The following is a 23,934-nucleotide window of genomic DNA, read 5'->3' as shown; positions in this document are numbered from 1 at the left end:
TTGTATCCATATAAACTAAAAGACCAACTGCTAGCCTTTCATAGCCAATCTTTTTTTGCACAAACATGTCGAGAACGAACCCGGCGAGTTGGTTGAGTCATCGGAGGCTGACTCGGAGTGAAGAAGCTTAGAGGACAGCGCTTGATTGGGTTTATGAGATTCAATAAATAAAGGGAAGAATTTTCTGGGGTTGGATCCAGGAAGTGAATGTGATCTGTGGGAAGATGAACGAAGTTTATAGTTTCCCTTTATAGTAATTTACTTAAGGTTAACTTGTCAAAAAAAAAATAAAGTGGGGCCTCTGATAAAAAATGTAGGGCTAAAAATCATTACCCTTTTTAGAGGTGAAATCAGTAAATCCTCGATAACAGACACAGGCAACTAGAAAGAGGGCTTGCTCGGTTTAGAGTGACCATGTAGCCTTTTGGGTTTTTTTTTTTTTTTTTACGATCTATATATAATTATATAATATTAAATATTATAAATAGTGCATACAGTCTGAAACTAAAGTCATACATTAAATTATATTCAAATATTCTAATTAAATATAAAAGTACCACTGAAGGCTTGTCCTAGTAGAAGGGAGCGCATTCAGTTTTAGCAATGTCCCAGGTTTGTGTCTCCACTGTGACGGGGAGGGATAGGGTTTATGACTTTAATTAGTACTCGAATTTGGCATCTAATATAGTAGGGGCGAGATGGGGCAAGGGTTCAAAGACATTGCAACTATAAATATAAATAAATAAATATATAAGTTAAGCTTATGAGTGAATTTATTATTGTAAGAGGCTTTGAATAATAATTTTAACCAAAAAAAAAAAAAATCATGGTTTATGACTTTAGTACCTGAATTTGGCATCTAGTATAATAGGAATGATATGAGATATTAATAAGATATTCTATGAGATATTCGTAAATGATACGCTTCTCAATTGAAATGAAATCCTCCTTTAACAAGGGATTAAGGAAAATGATAACCCTAAGGGCGTGTTTGTTTAGGGGTTATATAGGATTACTGAATTAATGTCATCTTATATTACTTGATTACCTTATTTGGTTGTCAAGTAATATAAGATCCGGTAATCTTATATTACTTGACAACCAAATATAGTAATATAAGATCCAGTAATCTTATATTAAAGACCATGCAAACATTCAAATAATTGTGTCATGCTAAACACTGAGCTGCTCAACTGAGCAAGTTGAGCATTGATCGAAATTGTCAGTCTTGACAGAAGACCAAGATTTAGACCTACCATCATCTTGCATCCCCAATAATTAAATGACCAACTACCGGCCTTTCAACAGCCAACAATTTTGCAGCTAGTTGTCTTCATTAAACATGGTTTTCATTCTCCCATTTTCAAAGTCTATAATGAATATTCCAGTTCATTCATTAAACTGCGAGATGACATCTAGATTAGAGCTTCGGTTCGCCCTATAACCAGCATTTTTAATTTCCATGGCTAATCCTTCCAACGTCTCATATATCTCATCAATTTGCGGATGCTCTTGATCCTTAGACGTGAAACGGTTCACATAACCTCCAGTATCAATCCAAGAACATCCAACTTCTTTTCTCAACCCTCTTTCTCTCACCTCTTTCCTTACTTTGTCAACATTTTCCCAGTTTCCTTCTTCTGCATAGATATTTAAGAGCAAAACATGATAGCTCGTCATTTTTTTCTTGTATCTAATTCAAGCAACTTCTTGGCAACAACTTCTCCCAATCAGATTTTCCATGAAGTCTGCAAGCACCAAGAAGCGAACCCCAAATTTCCAACACATTCCCCCCTGCACCTAATTTTTAGACAAACTCATAGGCTTCAACCACCCTCCCAACCCTACCTAACATGTCCACAACACAACAATAGTGCTCAGTTGAGGGCTGAATCTTGTATTTACTCTCTATCAACTCAAATATTTGAAGACCTTCATCAACCAAGCCAGCATAACTACAAGCAGACAACACTGCGACAAAGGTAACGGCATCAGGTTCAATGTAACATTCTTGCATTCTGCGAAACAAAGAAAGAGCTCTACAATTGCATTTTTTCAGAGGTTTGGGCAGACACATTTTCAGCATAAGAAATTGACCCCGACTTAGAATACGTATCAACAAAAGCAGAGCCTACGAAGACATTTTGGTCCAACAAATGGGGGATAGAAAATCCATGAAGTTGCTTGCCCAAATGGCCAACTCTATATTTCCCATTGGATTACAAGCTGGGAGCACAGATGCTATATTCACAACATTGGGAGTTACGTTCTGCTCAAGCATCTGCCTAAAAGTAATGAAAGCTTCCTCAACCAATCCATTTTGGGTATACCCAGCAATCATAGCTTTCCAAGTGGCTTGATCTCTGTCCCCAGTATGGTTTCTCTCAAAATTTTGTTGAGAAGCTCTAATCAAACCAGATTTTGCATACATGTCTATAAGATAACTTTCCATTCCCTCAAACTGAATGCCATGCCTTAAGAGATAAGCATGGGTCTGCTTTCCAATATCACGGTTTCTCAGATTTGAAGCTGTTGACGCAAAGCAGTAACAGTAATGGAATCAATCATAAATTGTTGTTTCTGCATCTCATACAAAAGCATTAATCCTCCATCATCCAACCCATTCTGAACAAAAGCAGAAATCATTGTATTCCAAGAAACAACATCCCGTTCCAGCATATTATCAAAAACTTTAAATGATGTAAGGACAAAGCCGCATCTTGAATACATGACAATTATTGCATTCAATACAATAACTGGCAATGTTGCCAAATTCTTAATTATATAGGCATGCAGCTGTTAAGATAAGTCCAGTCGCTGCAACTGTGAAACTGCAGTTAAGACCGATAGAAAAAGTCACCTCATCAAAATCAATTTCACCTGATAACATAGCTTCAATGAAAAGCACAATAGCTTCAACAGGGGAACTACTCTGTGCATGCCCACCGATCATAGTGTTCCAAACCTCAGTGTTTCTCTCCAAACAACAGAAAAAATCTTCCTAGCGAAATCAAGACAACCAAGCTCAGCATACATGAAAATAGCCGAACTCACAACAAACAAATCATTTACATATTCACTTCCAAATTTAACAAGCAATCCATTAAGTACGTTACCGTTCTTATAGTCCCCTAAACTCGCCACAAGCCGGTAAAACATTAACAAAACTAACAGTACCGGGTGTAATTTACTTCATCATCATCATCCTAAATTGCCTAATCGCTTCTGCATACCTCTCTGTCTTTACGTAACATGAGACCATAGTATTCCACGCAACAACACCCAAATGACATTTCTCCTTTTTCATCGTATCAAATACTTTACAAACTAAATCATACTTTGAATAATCAAAATCAGAATAACCACACGCACTAATTTCACTATCCACCACAGAACTCAAACAAGTAGAGTACATATTCAACAGAGAGTTATCCACAATCCTACTGGGGTTCAATAAGCCCCTAATTAAACGGAAATGACAGCTTTACCGACTCTCAAATTGCGTGTCGCGGCAAAAGCCTTTGAGAGCCGAAGAGTAAGTATAGTTATCATACAAAGTATAAGGAACGGATTTTTTCATCTGGGCATAGAACAAAATGGCATCTTGTGGCATTTTGTTGCAAATAAAACCAATAATGATGGTGTTCCAAAGGACGGTTGTTGGGCGGGGAATTGTGACGAACAGTTGCCGGGCTAAATGAGGTTGGCCTTCCTAGCATATTTTGCTAAGACGGAAATGAATTGTGGGGGTTTTGAGTTTGGGAAGTGGCGGTGAAAGGGAAGGGTGGCAGAAAAGTGGTGGCATATTTTCCAATAATGATTAATGTAATTTTTGTTTAATTTTATGCATGCTTTAGATATATTTGATCGATTAAAATGTTTTTGTTTTCTACATTCTTGGGCTTTGCAAATTGCAATTGTGACCACATATTCTGTTGACCATGATTACTTTATCATCTTTCAATTTACATTATCTGTTTTTAATCATATTTCTATTATCATAAATTACTTCATTAATTAATTAGGATTAATTTTCTATTTTTCGAGCATCATCCCCTTAGTATTTAGACTATTTGATGAGACTAACACTGTTAATTTTAATTGTTTTAAAACATATAAAAGACATGCAAGTTTGTCAAAAACCACTTTTTAATATGAGTTCATTCTTTATGCACACTTACGTAATTTTTTCCTAATTGATAATTATTGAACAACTTTAATATTGGGTATGTTTATTGCTTGTAATTGAAACACTTCATAAACAATATTATATTAACGACAAACAACACTTATATTAAGTCACATGTAACAAAATATAATATTCCCTTCGTTTCTTTATAATTGTCGTTTTAAACCTCTGCACACTTTTTAATAAATCAATTTTATCTCTTCTTAAACTACTTTTTCCTTTAATATTATAGCTGGGAAAATATTGTTTTTCCCACTACATACACGTGTGAAATACTAAAAATTTTAATATGTATATATTGTCATTTTCTCTCTCCTACTAACTTACTTCCATTTCTTTTATTCTGTTTGTTGCTCACTTCCATTTCTTTTATTCTGTTTGTCACTCACCATGGTCATCTCTTTTTAGTGACTTCCATCTCTCTGATTATGTTCATCACTCACCATGACCGTGATAGAGAAAAAGAGAGAGGAGATGTGGGTGATAGAAAATGTGGAAGAGAGGAGATGAGAGAGAGAGAGAGAGAGAGAGAGAGAGAAGATGTGGGTCATAGAGAAATTGGAGAGAGGAGATGAGGGCAGAGTAAAGAAAGAGAGAAAAGAGATATGGGTCAAAAAAATAGCGAAAGAAAAACGACAAGGGCAAATGTCGAGCAAGAGAGAGGGTTGGGTTAGTAACGTTATTGATTTTGGAAAGAACTGATACCCTCAAAACGACAATTATAAAAAAACAAAGGGAGTATTATATTTATTAAATAGTTAATAATATACTATTTCAAGAACGTAAAAAAATTAATATCCAATGTCATTTTCATGCAATTTTATATTTCTTAAGTATTCAATTAGTAAGAACCATTTTTTATTTTCATTTAAGATATATACTACAATTAACAAGTTGGACCACTAATTTTGCACTATGTTTATCTTGGACCACCGGAGTAAAATTTCAAAATAATCCACTCTTAGCAGTTTTTTGGAGCCCCTTAACCACAATTCTAGGTTTAAGTCCCCTAATAAAACAATCTGCATTGTACTTAGTTTTGAAGACCCACTAATGTTGCACTATGTTCATGTCAAGACTGTAGGGCCCAAAAGTCCAAGTTTTATGCACTGAACTCTGCTTGCATAGCATTTTTCTAAGCTGGGGATGAGAGAGCTCGTAAAACAGAACGTTCTTGTACTGAAGAAAGAGAACTAGAAGATACAACCATAGCAGCTACCATATGTGATAGACACTCGTCAGTTTTTTAAGACGTAAAGACTAATTTTGTAAAGCTAGGAGATAAAGAATCAAGCTTGGACTTTAAGGACGAGGCAATATTTTTAGAAGAGGATTGTATGAGAGAAGGAGAAGACTGACGGTGTAATTTAGTGTGGTCACCAAGAACAGTAGCTGTTATCTTAGGACTTAAAGAAGAAGAAAAATCAGTACAATATTCAGAAGACTGATCAAACTTAGTAAACTTTAAATTAAAATCTGCTAAACAATGAGGTAAAAACCAAGTAGAAGAGGTATTGAGATATTCAAACTTAAAACTATATACTTGAGGAGAGTTGTGAGATAGAAAATTATTAACAAAAGGAAAATCAGACACATTTAACTTTAGACTTTGAGCTATATACACTTGGCCATTTGCATTTAAGCGCTTGTAACCCTTATGAACAAGAATATAACCTACAAATACACATTTAGAAGTATGAAAATTAAATTTTTGTGCACTATAAGGCTTGAGGGAAGGGTAACAAGCACAACCAAATGCTTTTAGAAGTTTATAGTTAGGCACAATATTAAAAAGTGTTTGAAAAGGTAAACAACCTTCTATGCAACCTCCATTGCACGGTAAACAGATATTAATTTAGGAGCCAAAGCCAAACAGGCCACACATTGCGCTAGAATCACGTTGCACTCAGGCATACCCAAGAAATGGCAAGCTTGGTAGCATGACACAGCTTGATTAAGTGCCAATGGATCAGCCAATCCAACATCTTCACTCGTAAACCTTATCAACCGCCTTGCAATGTAAAGAGGCTGTTCGCCTCCTTCCAACATTCTTGCCAACCAATATATAGCCGCATTAGCATCATTTCCCCTCATAGACTTATGTAACGCACTGATCACATTATAATGTTCTTCCCCTGCTCTATCATAAGCAAGATGCTTACATTGAAATGCCTCCTTTGCATCATCCAAGGTGACAATCGCCACGACAGAACGATTTTCTTCACTCGACACCAAATTCATCTCTTCCTCCATAGACTTAAGTTGCTTAACAGACACTCTTTCTGCAGCCCTATCGATATCCTCCACTGCTCGCCTCAAAAGTGTCTCAACGTGGCACGGTTTCAACGCGTTAAGCGTAAGAACTCGACAACGAGACAACAANTTGAATTTGAATTTTTAATATTTACAAACATCTACATTTGAGAAGTTTCGGTCATTTCAATTCATAATTCAATTATGAATCTTTGGGGCTAGTGCTTGATGAGTAAGATGCTTTCGAAGAGATTCTAGTGATAAGAGAATCATAAAATTTATCCATATGGACCACTTATTACTAGATAATTGGATATTAATTAAATTTATCTAATTATCAAATTTAATCAAGCAATATTGAAATATTCATTTCAGAGAACCTGATTTAGAATTGCTTTGATTCTCTAATAAGTTGAGGTTCACTTTAAGAACAAATCACAAATCTTAATATATTATGTGAACAAATCTCAAATATTGGAGGCATTAAGAGATATTTGATGCCCTTTTCATATACTTTTATGGGAGAAGAACTTGGAATTTTTAGTTTATTAGTGAGCACATGCAACAAACATATATAAATATACTTGTAAAAGCCCTCTGCAATTTATAGTTGAAAATATATATATTGGTTCTAACAGGTATTCTTTTCTATGAATGTCTGATTTTTTAAAGTCCGACCTCAATTCTCATCGGTCAGAATTAATTCATGCATGTATAAGTTAACTTTTGCGGACAATTAAGATTTACTTACTAAACCACAACATCTTGATTATTTTAAAACAAGAGGTAATTCATTTATGCATGTTGGTGTCAAAGTCTCACATCGATTGGAAGATGAGGGTCTTGATCACTTATATAACACAAGGATACTCTCACCATCCAGAGACACCTTTTCAGGACAATATCTCTGAAAACCCACCTATCATATGTTTGGATCCGATATATATCAACAACGCATAAATTAACTCTAAAAGTCAAGATTTTCTGTGAAAAGACAAAACATCTTTCATACGAACTCTAATTACTGAGAACTGAGATTCAATTTTTACGTCTCTATTTTAGGGCTGGACCTCAGAATTTTCATTGTAATGTTATAAAGCCAATGTCAATGCTAATTAATTTTATTTAGTTTTGTTTTGGGACGTTCTTATAAAAAAGTAAAAGTGATGTTTACTGCATACAAGCATGCTTCTTAAGTGCCTTTCATTCTTATAAATAATTTTTTCTAAAAGTGCCTTTAAAGTAAAATTAAACCACTTTAAAAGTTTATGTTATGTGTATACAAGGCCTCTATTTGTCCTTGTCTTACTCAACTTTCAGAAGACGATTTTTGGCTCAAGATTTGTATTGATTTTCTAAAGACAATCACATCAAATTGGAATCCTAAAATCCACCATTTTAAATTTTATTTTTTTATTTTTTTNTATATTCTGTGAACAAATCTCAAATATTGGAGGCATTAAGAGATATTTAATGCCCTTTTCATATACTTTTATGGGAGAAGAACTCGGAATTTTTAGGTTATTAGTGAGCACCTGCAACAAGCATATATAAATATACTTGTAAAAGCCCTTTTGTATATGTTCTGTCCCATTTCTGCAATATATAGTTGGAAATATATATATATTGGTTCTAATAGGTATTCATTTCTACGAATGTCCTGATTTTTTAAAGTCTAACCTCAATTCTCATCGGTCAGATTTAATTCATGCATGTATAAGTTAACTTTTTTGGACAATTAAGATTTACTTACTAAACCATAACATCTTGATTATTTTAAAACCTAGACCTGATTCTCACTAGTAAGAATTATTTATTTATGCATGTTGGTATCAAATTCCTACATCGGTTAGGAGATGAGAGCTTTGGATCGCTTATATAGCATAAGGACACTCTGACCACTCAAAGACGCCTTTTCAAGACAAAGTTGTTAAGGTCTTAAGACTCAAAGCGGACAATATCTCTGAGAACTCACATATCATATGTTTTGATCCGATATACATCAACAATGCATAAGTTAACTCTAAAAGTCAAGATTTTATGTGAAAAGACAAAACATATTTCATACTAACTCTAATTAATGAGAATTGAGATTCAATTTTTAAGTCCCTATTTTAGGGTTGCACCTCAGAATTTTCATTGTAATGTTATAAAGCCAATGTCAATGCTAATTAATTTTATTTAGTTTTGTTTCGGGACGTTCTTATAAAAAAGTAAAAGTGATGCATACTGCATACAAGCATGCTTCTTCTTAAGTGCCTTTCATTCTTATAAATAATTTTTTTTTAAAAGTGCTTTTAAAGTAAAATTAATACCACTTTAAAACTTTATGTTATGTGTATACAAGGCCTCCATTTGTCCTTCTCTTATTCAACTTTCAGAAGATGATTTTTGGCTCAAGATTTGTATTGATTTTCTAAAGACAATCACATCAAATTGGAATCCTAAAATCCACCACTTTAAATTTTATTTTTTTTAGAAAGGCTTTTTAAACGAGATATTTTTCCAGTTTAGGGGTTTTTTGTTTTTGTTTTTTTTAACGTAAATGTATTTTAATTTTCATTTCAATTTGGTAGTATGTATAAAATGGATAAAAAAAAAGAAAGAAAAAAGATCATTTACTGTTAAAGGTGAAGCCAGAAACGCTGCGTTTTGGCTTGCACCTTTAGTGACCTTTAATTAGAGGATGATCCAAGGGCTGTAAGTGTGCCACCTGTCCAACTATATACAAAAAGCATTTATCCCTCACGAATCAGATCTGAAGCAAATCTCTTTTGCGTTTTTCTTCTCTGTAAGGGCTGAGTTCTTGCGAAACCATTCTTCTTGATTGCTGTATGCTGAGTTGTGATCAAATGATCACATATTGGGGGTTTTAGTTTAATCTCTGTAAAGAAGTGCCAGGTTGAGTATTTCTTTGTGATAGTTTGCAGTAGTGTATCAAGAGAGTGTTGTGAGATCTATTAAGAGGAGTTGATTCTTGTTTGTATAAACTGAACAAAGGTTAAATCTAGTGAAGGGAGCCCCTCAATTTGTGGAGCTCAACGTGGATGTAGACTATTCTTTAAAGGATAGTTGAACCACGGTAAAATTCTTGTGTTTTGGTTTATTGTCTTGATTGATTGTGTGTTTAGATTGTTGTGGATGAGTAGATTGATTTAGGCTGGGATTATAACATTTACATTTAATAATAAGTTAAAATAGTTTTGTGAAGAGGGTGAGATTGAGTGACGACTGACGAGCGATTGTCGACTGGAGCAAGAATGACGAACAACTGTGAGAAGGAGAACTGGAAAAATCGAGATTTAAGAAGCAGAAGATGAGATTTTAGTTTACTGTTTAGAACTTAAATTTTTAGGTTTAATGGATTTGGCATTTTTGTCTTTCTGAAAGTTGAAACAGTGTTTAAGGTTTTTTAATTTTTTATTTAAATTGGTTCGGTTTAGGTACCTCGTTTGTTTTTTAAATTGAACCGATACCTGAACCGAAGATTTGGGTACCTCCTATGATACTACCAGAATCCGAATTGAATTTCCAAGTATTCAAATCTTTTGGTTCAGGTAGCAGGTAATTTTGTACAACCCTATAAGTTGAGTTCAAAATACAATCCTTTCACACTTCATCACTCACATATAAAACTTCATGCTTCTTGGGTATATTGAAGGTGCAGTCATCTAAACACCTGACCAACTGGCTATTTTGAGACGAAACAAAACACTCAAAAAATGCTCCAATCATCAATCTAAAAACCTTCTCGACGAAGGTTTCCATAATTATCCCACTCATTACGGTCTAGATATTGATATTCTAGGTTTATCCATAATACAAAAGTCTAGATATACCTCTCCTTTTGTAGTTGGATGACAAACTCTTTAGCTACTGATGGTAGTTATATATAGGAGATTTTGTGTTCGAGTCGCAGGTATATAATTACTTTGGTTCATTGAGCTTGTAGGATGTTATATGACCCTGAGAATTAGACAAACTCTAATATTGGCTTGGATACCTCATGCACCTCAAAAAAAAAAAAAAAAAGATACTGATATCCTACGTTCCAACTGTACCGTCACCATGCTCTCTAATTTTAAATTTCTGTGTCAAGGTAATGGGTTGGACTTTCAGCCCAACAGCCCACACAATACCCCAACAAAAACTGTGCCCCCAAAAAGCCCAACAGGCTACACAATAAAAACCTGCATAATTGTGAGTCTAAATTTAAAGCACAACACAAAGCCCAACAGGCCACACAAGGCCCCTAATTTCAAAAGGTTGTTAACCCAACAAACACCTAACCAATCTTTGAGCCTAGTTTGGGAAGTGATCATTATCCATCCTCACCTTTATTATATTTAAAAGAAATCCCTAAAAATAACCTGAACTTAATTAGGTTTCACTAGGGTTTTTATTTGTATCATTGTCCCTCAATTTCAAACTTAATTACAGTTTTTGTTTTTACTACTTTTATCCAATTTCTTAATTAGGTTTTTTATTTATACCCATTTTTCCAATTTCAAATTTAAAATTGTCTGGATTTATATTGAAGAAGTAGGAGATTGGTTTTAGGTACGCTGGAGTTTATTAGGTTCTCAATGGATTTATGCATAAGAATCGTTGGGTATGATGGCTATTTGAATTTTTCCATTGACATTCGGTTAACGCATAAATCTTAGAGTTTGAGCTTCGTCTCAATAAAAATAGTTTTATTTTTGTTTCACTTTGTTAATTGTTTTCTTCTTCTTCTTCTTCTTCTTCTTCTTCTTTTGCTTTTAATTATACACACATGCATAATTTGTGAGCCTAGTGTTACGAGCAAAATCATTAATAATGTTACGAGGTTGATAATTGTCAGTACCTTAACGAATAGCCCATATGTGATATAGTCTACCCATTTTATTTGATGTCAGATCACAATATTTTTCCCCACAAAACATAGAACATGATCAATGTGTTAAGTTCTTGAAATCCACACCTCTTTTGTGCATTAAGTTTTAAAGTACGAAATAAGATGAGTCTAATTTATATGTATAGATGATACGATTGAGCTTAAGCAAAAAAGGTACAAGATTAATTTGTTAATAGACATAGAAATTAAGTAAACTATATATATTTCTTGAAACTATCAGTCATATTGTTCTTTGTAATTATAAGGGATCTCCTTTATATTTTCATCTCCTCTTTCTCATACTTTTTCCCTTGTTCACTCTTATGCCTCAATCTTGGGCATCTAGATTCCTTCCCTCCCGTTTTATGGAAATCTTTTACAATTAGTACAAAATTAATACTTTTTTCACCTTATTGTCTAAGCCTTTGCAGACATGGTGGGTCATTCTACATACTAAATTAAATTTACATATGTATTCTCACATATACTTCACTTAATTTCCAAGGTTTGAATTTATTCTGACTTATTCATTACTTAATTTTCAACCTTTGAATTTATTCTGACTCATTCTTCACTTAATTTTCAAGGTAGAATTATTTATAGGTTACTTAAGTATGCTTCCAAACCTTTACGAACCCCCTTTTTTTGTAAGCATTTAAAGATACAAAACGTATTTCATTACTAAGTTAACATCGATGATTTAACTTAAATAATGATTTAGTTTTTACATACATTTACTAATATATACCTAAATATAGTGTACGTTTTTATTTGCTTCATATATTGGTTTACAGAAGATTAATGTAATTTATATTTACTTTTATTTATGCTTTATATATATTTGATTGATTAAAATGTTTTTGTTTTCTTCATTATAAAGCTTACATTCTTGGAGTTTGCAAATTGCAATTGCGACCACACATTCTCAAAACTCAAATAGTATCCATATTCCATCATTCACCGTTGGGTATGATTATTTTATCATCTCTCAACTTACATTATCTATTTTTAATCATATTTCTATTACATTACTTCGTTTTAATGTAATACAAATGTTTTTAAACTTTTTCTTGTGCTGTCCACAGCAAGCCTTAAATTTTATACAGTTCATCCTCCCTCAATGACCAAATGTTTATTTTTCAAAATATACGCTCTACCCTTTTAGTGCAGTCCAATACTATCAACCAGATATACCCTATATTTTTTTTTTTCAAAAAAAAAAGAAAAATATTTTTTCCTTCGTTCTTGTTTAAGGGCATTTATGTCTTTTCACTTTTCTATTAAATTAACGATAATATTACCTGTAAGATGAAGAATGCAGCTAATGCAGGTATGAATGAAGAGCAGACAGAGCCTTTTATCCAATCTCCATCTGAGAAAATGTTAGTTGATACCAACACTCTGATTCTTCTTAGGGTGTCCAGAGGACGACGGTAAGGAAATTACCACAATACCCTTGTATAGAGCATAAGTGTTGCACCAGCTAAGGCAACAACAGTGCCACAATTTTTGCTTGAGCACTTGCTTCTGAAATCTTTAGTTTCTCCATTCTGATTTTTTTTTTTTTTGTTTTTTTTTGTAACCAAAAAAAAAAAAAAAAGTGAAATTCTCTTAATTAATTATTTTTTTGATAATTTTTTTACTTTTAATTTTCATTAGTTTACCTGCATCAAACTGCCAAGATAAAGGATGGCTGGAATTGCATTGGCCATGGCTGAAGCAAATGTTGGTGAAGTGTATTTTAATCCTGCAAAAAACAGTGTTCTTCCCAGCAAGCTCTCATAATAAATATATATAAATTAATTTTCCACCCAAAAGTTGATCAGAATTCTCTAATCAAGTAATATCTCTACTTTTACTAGACCCGGCAAAACCGCTGTGGTCGGGTTGGGTCCTAACATCGAGCCTAAAGGGTTGAATTATATGGGTCCAATATTAGACCTAGACCCTACCCATGCGGTAGAGGGTGGACCCATGGGTCTCTTTTTTTTCTCTCTCTCAGTTTTCAATTTTTATAATTACACCCCCAAAATATGTGGTTTTCATTTTTTATAATTACACCCACATAAACACTCCAATAATATCCTCAATTAAAAAAACGTTTTTAAAAATTCATAAATAATTTCCTACTCAACCCAAAGTCATCACAGATTCCAAGTCTATTTACTGTATTTTATTGCTACGTTTCTCCATAAACTCATTACTCAAACTTCCTTCTCCAAATATCCTACTCAACCCAAGTCAATTCCAGATTCCCAAGCCTATTTTACTGCATTAATTGTCTAGTTTCTCCATAAACTCAAACTTCCTCCTCCCAATTTCGCCATATTTGAAATTTTTCAGCTCTCTCATTAATACAAGAGTGAAAACACTTGTGTGAAAAAATCTAGCTGTGGAGATAGGAGAATTAGAGACAAGAGATATAGTGGAGACAGGAGAGTGGCGTCGGCAATTAGAGACAATTGATGACGATGACAGGAGTCTTTGAGAGAAGGCTAATAAGAGACAACGTTTGAGAGAAGGCTATGAGATGAGGACTAAGTTTGAGAGAAGGTTAGGGATTCATTTAGTTTCATGATTTGGGGCAAAATGAAAGGGAAAAGGTTTTTTAATTTTTTGGGTAAAAAGAGGTACTTGTGGGCACCTACAAGTGGACCTGTGACTTGTGGCAAAACGGGTCGTTCTAGGTATGGTTCGATACAAAATGGGTCGAGTTTAAAGACCCGCCCTATATTCTTTTCTCAGGTTTGGGTCGACCCGTGGGTCTGGATCCTTTTGCCAGGTCTAACTCTAGGACCAAATGTTATCTTGAATAAATAGGGGCCAACAGTACTCAGAAAGTTATTTTTATTGGGCTAAAGTGTTGCTTTCAAACTAGATGTGTCAGAATGATAAAAATTACATCTGTAAGGCTTAAAAAATATTTTTCTATATATTTTAAAGATTTATGTGATGGCCGGGATGGCCATTAGTTATCCATAACTAAACCTAGCTCTGCCCCTTGTGTCATAATATCATCTTCCACAAGTAATTGTTCATAGGATATATATATTATATATATATATTATATATATGAGGGGTCTAGATCAGTTTACCGTACTTCACATCTTCAAGACCCTGAAACTAGTAAACGGTGAAACTCTAATGGTTACCACTATTAGCACTAAAAAGGGATTTGAATTCAAGACCTCTCGAGTACCACCTAAAGTTTTTACAAACCACTCAATTCCTAGAAGAGTTTATAAGGATACTTACCAATGTAGTTGTACTTATAAAAGCTTTCTTCTTTCTTTTTCTCGAAAAAAATATTGAGCTATCTATGAATAGACAAGTATTTCTTATATATTTCTTCATAATTAATAGATTTTATGATAGGTATCATGTAACTTATTATTTTTTTAATACCACAATATCATTTTCCCCAAGACGACACTTCCAGCATACCAAATAAAACCTTTCTTCTTTGTTTTATTCTTGGAATATGAATCTATGAATATTCGAGTGTTTCTTATTTCATAACTAAAAGATTTATACTAAAAAAAAATCATAATTAAATTACTCACCCTAAAAGGCCAAAAAGAAGATGTTTCTCCAGACTTGGATCTTAATTTGCTTTCGTTATTCCGTATACAAAAAGAGATCTGAATAAAGATCATGAATCACATTAAACTAACAACAATGAAGATTAATTAATGAAGTAATTACCTTCAAAGAGAAGAGCAAGAAGAGCAGTGGCCAAAGTTCCAAAGCCATGAGCATAAACAACCAAAGCATAGAAGCCTGCCACATCTAGAGAGACCTTGGAGACATATTGTAACCTGCATAGCAGAAGCTGCAAAATATTGATTATTAGGGCTTTAACTCCTTCAACATTTCTCTCAATCTCTCAGTTTTTTGTTTTGATTTCGGGATTCTCTCTGTTTTAAACTATTTGGAGATGGAAGGAGAGGGAGAGGAAAATCACACCACCAGAATATGATAGCTATTGCTAGCTTTACATTTTTGCTTTAATGTATTGATTTGCAATAATTATTGACCTATAGTTGTTCTTTTACGTAAATGTCGTATTATTTAAAATGTAAATATTCCATTTATTATTATTGGAAATGCCAAGAAAAAAAGAAAAAAGTTTGTACTTATAGTCTTTTAGATCGATAAATTTGATTATTTTATTTAATATAATCTAAAATAAAATAATTAAACGTGGATTTTAGAGAAAAGAGAGAGGAGAGAGGCGCTACCATAAATATGACTACTATTGCTAGTCTTACATTTTAGCTTTAATGTTTATGATATGCAATAATTATTTACGGTTCGTAGATGTCAGTATTTTTTGAATATCTAGAATATTCTTGTTTAATGTTACTGTTTGATAATATAAGAATAATTAAAAAGAAACATGAATTTGAATTTGAATTTTTAATATTTACAAACATCTACATTTGAGAAGTTTCGTCATTTCAATTCATAATTCAATTATGACTCTTGGGGCTAGTGCTTGATGAGTAAGATGCTTTCGAAGAGATTCTAGTGATAAGAGAATCATAAAATTTATCCATATGGACCCCTTATTACAGATAATTGGAATTAATTAATTTATTTAATTTATCAGATTTAATCAGCAATATTGAAATTTCATTTCAGAGAACCTGATTAGAATTGCTTTGATTCCTAATAGTTGAGGTTCATTTAAGAACAAATCACAAATCTTAATATATTCTGTGAACAATCTCAATATTGGAGCATTAAGAGATATTTAATGCCCTTTTCATATACTTTTTGGGAGAAGAACTCGGAATTTTTAGGTGAGAGCACCTGCAACAAGCATATATAAATATACTTGTAAACCCTTTTATATATGTTCTGTCCCATTTCTGCATTATAGTTGGAAATATATATATTGGTTCTAATAGGTATTCATTTTCTACGAATGTCCTGATTTTTTAAAGTCTAACCTCAATTCTCATCGTCAGATTTAATTCATGCACTGTATAAGTTAACTTTTGTGACAATTAAGATTTACTTACTAAACCATAACATCTTGATTATTTTAAAACTAGACCTGATTCTCACTAGTAAGAATATTATTTATGCATGTTGGTATCAAATTCCTACATCGGTTAGGAGATGAGAGCTTTGATCGCTTATATAGCATAAGGACACTCTGACCACTCACAAGACGCCTTTTCAAGACAAGTTGTAAGGTCTTAAACTCAAGCGGACAATATCTCTGGAACTCACATATCATAGTTTTGATCGATATACATCAACAATGCATAAGTTAACTCTAAAAGTCAAGATTTTATGTGAAGACAAAACATTTTCATACAAACTCTAATTAATGAGAATTGAGATTCAATTTTTAAGTCCCTATTTTAGGGTTCACCCTCAGAATTTTCATTGTAATGTTATAAAGCCAATGTCAATGCTAATTATTTTATTTAGTTTTGTTTCGGGACGTTCTTATAAAAAATAAAAGTGATGCATACTGCATACAAGCATGCTTCTTCTTAAGTGCCTTTCATTCTTATAAATAATTTTTTTTTAAAGTGCTTTTAAAGTAATTAATACCACTTTAAAACTTTATGTTATGTGTATACAAGGCCTCCATTTGTCCTTCTCTTATCAACTTTCAGAATGATTTTTGGCTCAAGATTTGTTGATTTTCTAAAGACAATCACATCAAATTGGAATCCTAAAATCCACCACTTTAATTTTTATTTTTTTTAGAAAGGCTTTTTAAACGAGATATTTTTCCAGTTTAGGGGTTTTTTGTTTTTGTTTTTTTAACGTAAATGTATTTAATTTCATTTCAATTTGGTAGTATGTATAAAATGGATAAAAAAAAAAAAGAAAAAGATCATTTACTGTTAAAGGTGAAGCCGAAACGCTGCGTTTGGCTTGCACCTTTAGTGACCTTTAATTAGAGGATGATCAAGGGCTGTAAGTGCACCTGTCCAACTATATACAAAAGCATTTCTCCTCACGAATCAGATCTGAGCAAATCTCTTTTGCGTTTTTCTTCTCTGTGGTGAGTTCTTGCGAAACCATTCTTCTGATTGCTGTATGCTGAGTTTGTGATCAAATGATCACATATTGGGGGTTTTAGTTTAATCTCTGTAAAGAAGTGCAGGTTGAGTATTTCTTGTGATAGTTTGCAGTAGTGTATCAAGAGAGGTTGTGAGATCTATTAAGAGGAGTTGATTCTGTTTTGTATAAACTGAACAAAGGTTAAATCTAGTGAAGGGAGCCCCTCAATTTGTCTCAACGTGGATGTAGACTATTCTTTAAAGGATAGTTGAACCACGGTAAAATTCTTGTGTTTTGGTTTATTGTCTTGATTGATTGTGTGTTTAGATTGTTGTGGATGAGTAGATTGATTTAGGCTGGATATAACATTTACATTTAATAATAAGTTAAAATAGTTTTGTGAAGAGGGTAGATTGAGTGACGACTGACGAGCGATTGTCGACTGGAGCAAGAATGACGAACAACTGTGAGAAGGAGAACTGGAAAATCGAGATTTAAGAAGCAGAAGATGGATTTTAGTTTACTGTTTAGAACTTAAATTTTTAGGTTTAATGGATTTGGCATTTTTGTCTTCTGAAAGTTGAAACAGGTTTAAGTTTTTTTAATGGGGGAGCAGATTCGACCAATTGGTTGGCGGAGGCAGTGGCAATGGCAGTAGCAATGGCGGGTATGATGGGTTTGGCGAAGAAACGATCGAGTTTTGGTTGGGTGGGAGATGGGTTGTTCGGCGGTGGGTCGGCGGAGGGACGGCGGGAGAGAATCCATTCGGTGGCTTTGAGAGTGGATTTTCCGCCGGTGGCGGCGAGGGCTTCGGCGGCTAACTCGTTTGGGAAGCCCATGCTTAGTAGTTGTTCCATCTCCATCACTTTGGATTGCACTTAGAATCGAAGAGAGAGAGATTTTAGTTCATTGGAACAACATGGGTTTTGTTTGGTCTGTTCTGTTCGATCATTTTAATACTAATTATTATTATCATAATCGGATTTTAAGAATTTAAGGATCCTATGTGAATTGTCGCTTTCCAATATTCTTCTTCAAAATTTAAAAATAAATATACTTAAAACAATAATTTTTAAAGTCTCCGGCCAGTTTAAATCTCTCGTCTATCTTTTTTTATATTAATTAAATTCAAGACCTCTTGGATAATATATTTAAGATTCTTTATTACAGCATCTAATTATCTAGACTAGTTAGATTACTATTGACATTGATATTTATATTTTGTGAAGTTAGACTCAATGTCTTGAATTTTTCAAGATGCAGATTAAAGATCAATGACCTCAAGTTTATATTTTGTGAAGTCAGACTAATCGTTGCCCATTTAAGTCTACACATTAAAACTTTTATCGATCAAATTTACACATTAAATTGACGATATATATCAATTAAATATAACACAATGATTGGAACCATTAGTGCGTTGTGTCATATATATATCATTTTTATGAGTTGATCTCAATTCATGTATGCTGATCACAGACCATGAGCTCCAAGACTTTCTTCTTTTTCTCATAATCTTTTGCCATAGAATTGCATACAAACCAAGAACGATCAATACTGATCCCACAATACTGAAAAATCAGAAGAAAAAAATAGTTAATTAATTTCAAAAATTAATGTTTAAATCTTGAAAAAACCTAACACCTTTGGTTAATTCAATATATTATCTTCTAGAAATAATCGACATTAATTTTCTTGAAGAAAACTAAGAGTTTCCCTTAAATTCTAAAAGATAAATATATTTAATGTATACATATTGATTAGATTAATAATTGATCCATGATAATCAAACGTTTAGAAGTTGATGAGTTTGGCAATAATTATGAAAATGAATATAAATATAAGAGTATTAGTATCAAAATATTATTGTTATTTGCAGCAATATGGAGAAAATAAGAGTAGAAATTCCATTCAAACAGATTTTAAGAGATTCATTGTAGCAGCTTAATATTGCTCGTCCAACGTTTTCGATTGAAAGCAAAGGACCTGACCATGCAAAACAATATCGAGGTTCTGTTGAAATATTTGATCATAGAAATAAAGTTCGGAGCCATTTCCAAGGGTCATGGAGAAGGAGCAAGAAGGAGGCTCTGAATGCAGTTTCAAAACAAGCATTGGAATATTTGCAAAATGTTCAAATGATTGAAGTAATAGATGTGAATTTTGATAGAGTTGTTAGGCTGCAAGAGAAATTTGAAAATAGGGAGAAAATTATACAAGCAAAATGATTAATAGCATGATGATGTTACCGATCTAACCCATCGGTCGAACTAGTTAAACTATTCAACCTAGGACTCGGTCGTCTAACCGAGTCATTGTTCGAGTTGGGTTTCACAACATTTACTGATGTCATAATATACATATATTGTAAAATTTATGAAAGTTCGAATCTGGAGAGTATCCGAGCATTATATATTATAGCAGTAAAATAAAAATGCATACCTTCCCAAGTAGAGTTCTTCTCCTAAAATGAGGAGTCCCATAACAGCTACAATTACTGTTGCCAATGATCTAAATGCTGTCATGAAAATTGTACCTTTTTCCCTTATAACCAAGTTTGTAAATATACTGTGATTCCAAATATAACAATTCCCTGCAAAAATTAATTAATCAAATGTCATGAACTATCAAGTTATTGATTCGATAATGTTATTGATTGGTTATAATCGACAGAGTCACGTTATAGCTAGCGTTGGTATCGAAGTTGAAAAATAAACTTACACTGTAAACAGGAGCAAGAAGGCTGATGTTCCAGGACAATTTCCAGGAAGAAGGTTTATGATCAAGAATAGCAGTCATTATTGCCGCAAGTAAAGTTCCTGCTAAGCAAGTTAAGAATGTGAGAGTTATTGGTGCTGGATACTTCTTGATTGTCCACGCCTGCAATAGTTTTAAGCAAGTTAAAGAATGGTAGTCATTCAGTGAATCTTTGCTTGCTTTTTCCGGTGAAACGTCGCTTCCTGCAACCTTTCTGTTACCATTTTGGGGTAGATTGTTGGATTATTTATCCAACAATGTCTACGGATGCATCACCGACAATGACGGTCATTATCGCCGTTACACCGATCAACCAATTTTTTTATTTATTTTAATATTTATTAATTAGTTTTAATGTAATACAAATGTTTTTAACTTTTTCTTGTGCTGTCCACAGCAAGCCTTCAAATTTTAATACAGTTCATCCTCCCTCAAATGAAACCAAATGTTTTATATTTTCAAAATAATACGCTCTACCCTTTTAGTGCAGTCCAATACTATCAACCAGATATACCCTATATTTTTTTTTCAAAAAAAAAAGAAAAAAATTATTTTCCTTCGTTATTGGTTTAAGGGCATTTATGTCTTTTCACTTTTCTATTAAATTTAACGATAATATTACCTGTAAGATGAAGAATGCAGCTAATGCAAGGTATGAAATGAAGAGCATGACAGAGCCTTTTATCCAATCTGCATCTGAGAAAAATGTTAAGTTGATACCAACACTCTGATTCTTCTTATGGTGTCCAGAGGACGACGGTAAGGAAATTACCACAATACCCTTGTATAGAGTCATAAGTGTTGCACCAGCTAAGGCAACAACAGTGCCCACAATTTTTGCTTGAGCACTTGCTTCTGAAATCTTTAGTTTCTCCATTCTGATTTTTTTTTTTTTTGTTTTTTTTGCAACCAAAAAAAAAAAAAAAGTGAAATTCTCTTAATTAATTATTTTTTTGATAATTTTTTACTTTTAATTTTCATTAGTTTACCTGCATAAAACTGCCAAGATAAAGGTGATGGCTGGAATTGCATTGGCCATGGCTGAAGCAAATGTTGGTGAAGTGTATTTTAATCCTGCAAAAAACAGTGTTCTTCCCAGCAGAGCTCTGCCATAATAAATATATATAAATTAATTTTCCACCCAAAAGTTGATCAAGAATTCTCTAATCAAAGTAATATCTCTACTTTTACTAGACCCGGCAAAACCAGCTGGTGGGTCGGGTTGGGTCCTAACGGATTCGAGCCTAAAATGGGTTGAATTATATGGGTCCAAAATATTAGACCTAGACCCTACCCTATGCGGGTAGTGGTGGACCCATGGGTCTCTTTTTTTTCTCTCTTCAGTTTTCAATTTTTATAATTACACCCCCAAAATTAATGTGGTTTTCATTTTTTATAATTACACCCACATAAAACTACTCCAAATAATATCCTCAATTAAAACAAAAACGTCTTTTAAAAATTCATAAATAATTTCCTACTCAACCCAAAGTCAATCACAGATTCCCAAGTCTATTTTACTGTATTTATTGTCTACGTTTCTCCATAAACTCAGTTACTCAAACTTCCTTCTCCAAATATCCTACTCAACCCAAAGTCAATTCCAGATTCCCAAAGCCTATTTTACTGCATTAATTGTCTATGTTTCTCCATAAACTCAAACTTCCTCCTCCCAATTTCGCCATAATTGCAAATTTTTCAGCTCTCTTATTAATACAAGAAGTGAAAATCACTTGTGTGAAAGAAAAATCTAGCTGTGGAGATAGGAGAATTAGAGACAGGAAAGTAGATAATAGTGGAGACAGGAGAAGTGGCGTCGGCAATTAGAGACAATTGATGACGATGACAATGAGTCTTTGAGAGAAGGCTAATAAGAGACAACGTTTGAGAGAAGGCTAATGAGATGAGAGACTAAGTTTGAGAGAAGGTTAGGGATTCATTTAGTTTCATGATTTGGGGCAAAATGAAAGGGAAAAGGGTTTTTTAATTTTTTGGGTAAAAAAGAGGTACTTGTGGGCACCTACAAGTGGACCCGTGTGACTTGTTGGCAAAACGGGTCGGTCTAGGTATGGTTCGATACAAAATGAGTCGAAGTTTAAAGACCCGCGCCCTATATTCTTTTCTCAGGTTTTGGGTCGACCCGTGGGTCTGGATCCATTTTGCCAGGTCTAACATCTAGGGACCAAAATGTTATCTTGAATAAATAAGGGGGCCAAACAGTACTCAGAAAGTTATTTTTATTGGGGCTAAAGTGTTGCTTTCAAAAACTAGAGGTGGTCAGAATGATAAAAATTACATCTGTAAGGCTTAAAAAATATTTTTCTATATAAATTTTAAAGATTTATGTGATGGCCGGGATGGCCATAGTTATCCTAGAACTAAACCTAGCTCCGCCCCTTGTGTCATAATATCATCTTCCACAAGGTAATTGTTCATAGGGATATATATATATATATATATATCGAGGTGTCTAGATCAGTTTACACGTACTTCAACCAATCTTCAAGACCCTGAAACTAGTAAACAGGTGAGAACTCTAATGATTACCACTATTAGCACTAAAAAGGGATTTGAATTCAAGACCTCTCGAGTAATACACCTAAAAGTTTCTATCAAACCACTCAATTCCTAGAAGTAGTTTATAAGGATACTTACCAGTGTAGTTGTACTTATAAAAGCTTTCTTCTTTCTTTTTCTCGAAAAAAATATTGAGCTATCTATGAATAGACAAGTATTTCTTATATATTTCTTTCATAATTAATAGATTTATATGATAGGTGATCATGTAACTTATTATTTTTTTAATAACACAATATCATTTTCCCCAAGACGAACACTTCCAGCATACCAAATAAAACCTTTCTTCTTTGTTTTTATTCTTGGAATATGGATCTATGAATATTCGAGTGTTTCTTATCTTCATAATTAAAAGATTTATACGATAAAAAAAATCATATAATTAAATTACTCACCCTAAAAGGCCAAGAAAGAAGATGTTTCTCCAGATTTGGATGCTTAGTTTGCTTTCGTTATTCCTGCATACAAGAGAGAGATCCTGAATCACATTAAACATAACAACAATTAGAAGATTAATTAATGAAGTAATTACCTCTCAAAGAGAAGAGCAAGAAGAGCAGTGGCCAAAGTTCCAAAGCCATGAGCGTAAACAACCAAAACATAGAAGCTCATGCCATCATCCAGAGAGACCTTGGAGACAATATTGTAACCTGCATAGCAGAAGCTGCAAAATATGCTTAGTATATAAGGCTTTAACTCCTTCAACATTTCTCTCAATCTCCCAGGTTTTTTGTTTTGATTTCGGGATTCTCTCTGTTTTAAACAATTTGGAGATGGAGAGGGAGAGGGAGAGGAAAATCACACCACCTGAATATGATAGCTATTGCTAGCTTTACATTTTTGCTTTAATGTTTATGACTTTGCAATAATTATTAGACCCATAGTTGTTCTTTTACGTAGATGTCTCTATTTCTTTAAAATGTAGAATGTTATCATTTATTATTATTGGGAAATGCCAAACAATAAAGAAAAAAGTTTGTACCTATAGTCTTTTAGATCTATAAATTTGACTAAAATTTGTTTTTTAATATTAATCTAAAATAAAAAAAACGTGGATTTTAGAGAGAAGAGAGAGAGCGGCGCTACCATGAATATGACTACTATTGCTAGTCTTACATTTTAGCTTTAATGTTTATGATATGGCAATAATTATTTTAATTATCGCCGTTCTATTACGTAGATGTTTATATTTTTAGAATATCTAGAATATTCTTGTTTAATATTACTTTTGATAATGTTAAAGAATAAT

At 33.2% G+C, this 23,934-nt stretch overlaps 1 protein-coding gene and 1 pseudogene across 1 annotated transcript; both read right to left on the bottom strand.

Moving 5' to 3' along the window:
• Nucleotides 1-1,389: 1,389 nt before the first annotated feature.
• LOC116112145 lies at nt 1,390-3,293 on the bottom strand (annotated as a pseudogene).
• A 2,714-nt stretch (nt 3,294-6,007) lies between these two features.
• LOC116112143 (WAT1-related protein At5g07050-like) lies at nt 6,008-23,393 on the bottom strand. The gene is given in 10 exon segments (XM_031398323.1): nt 6,008-6,552; nt 15,027-15,139; nt 18,833-18,922; nt 19,794-19,905; nt 19,908-19,944; nt 20,073-20,231; nt 20,731-20,986; nt 21,098-21,214; nt 23,081-23,143; nt 23,218-23,393. Coding segments are annotated over 10 exon segments (1,668 nt in total).
• Between the last annotated feature and the right edge of the window lie 541 nt (nt 23,394-23,934).

This window comes from Pistacia vera, unplaced genomic scaffold, assembly GCF_008641045.1.
Source record: "Pistacia vera cultivar Batoury unplaced genomic scaffold, PisVer_v2 Contig656, whole genome shotgun sequence".
Taxonomy (NCBI): domain Eukaryota; kingdom Viridiplantae; phylum Streptophyta; class Magnoliopsida; order Sapindales; family Anacardiaceae; genus Pistacia; species Pistacia vera.
Note: the sequence above shows the minus strand (reverse complement) of the source record. Positions and strands in the feature narration are given on the sequence as shown.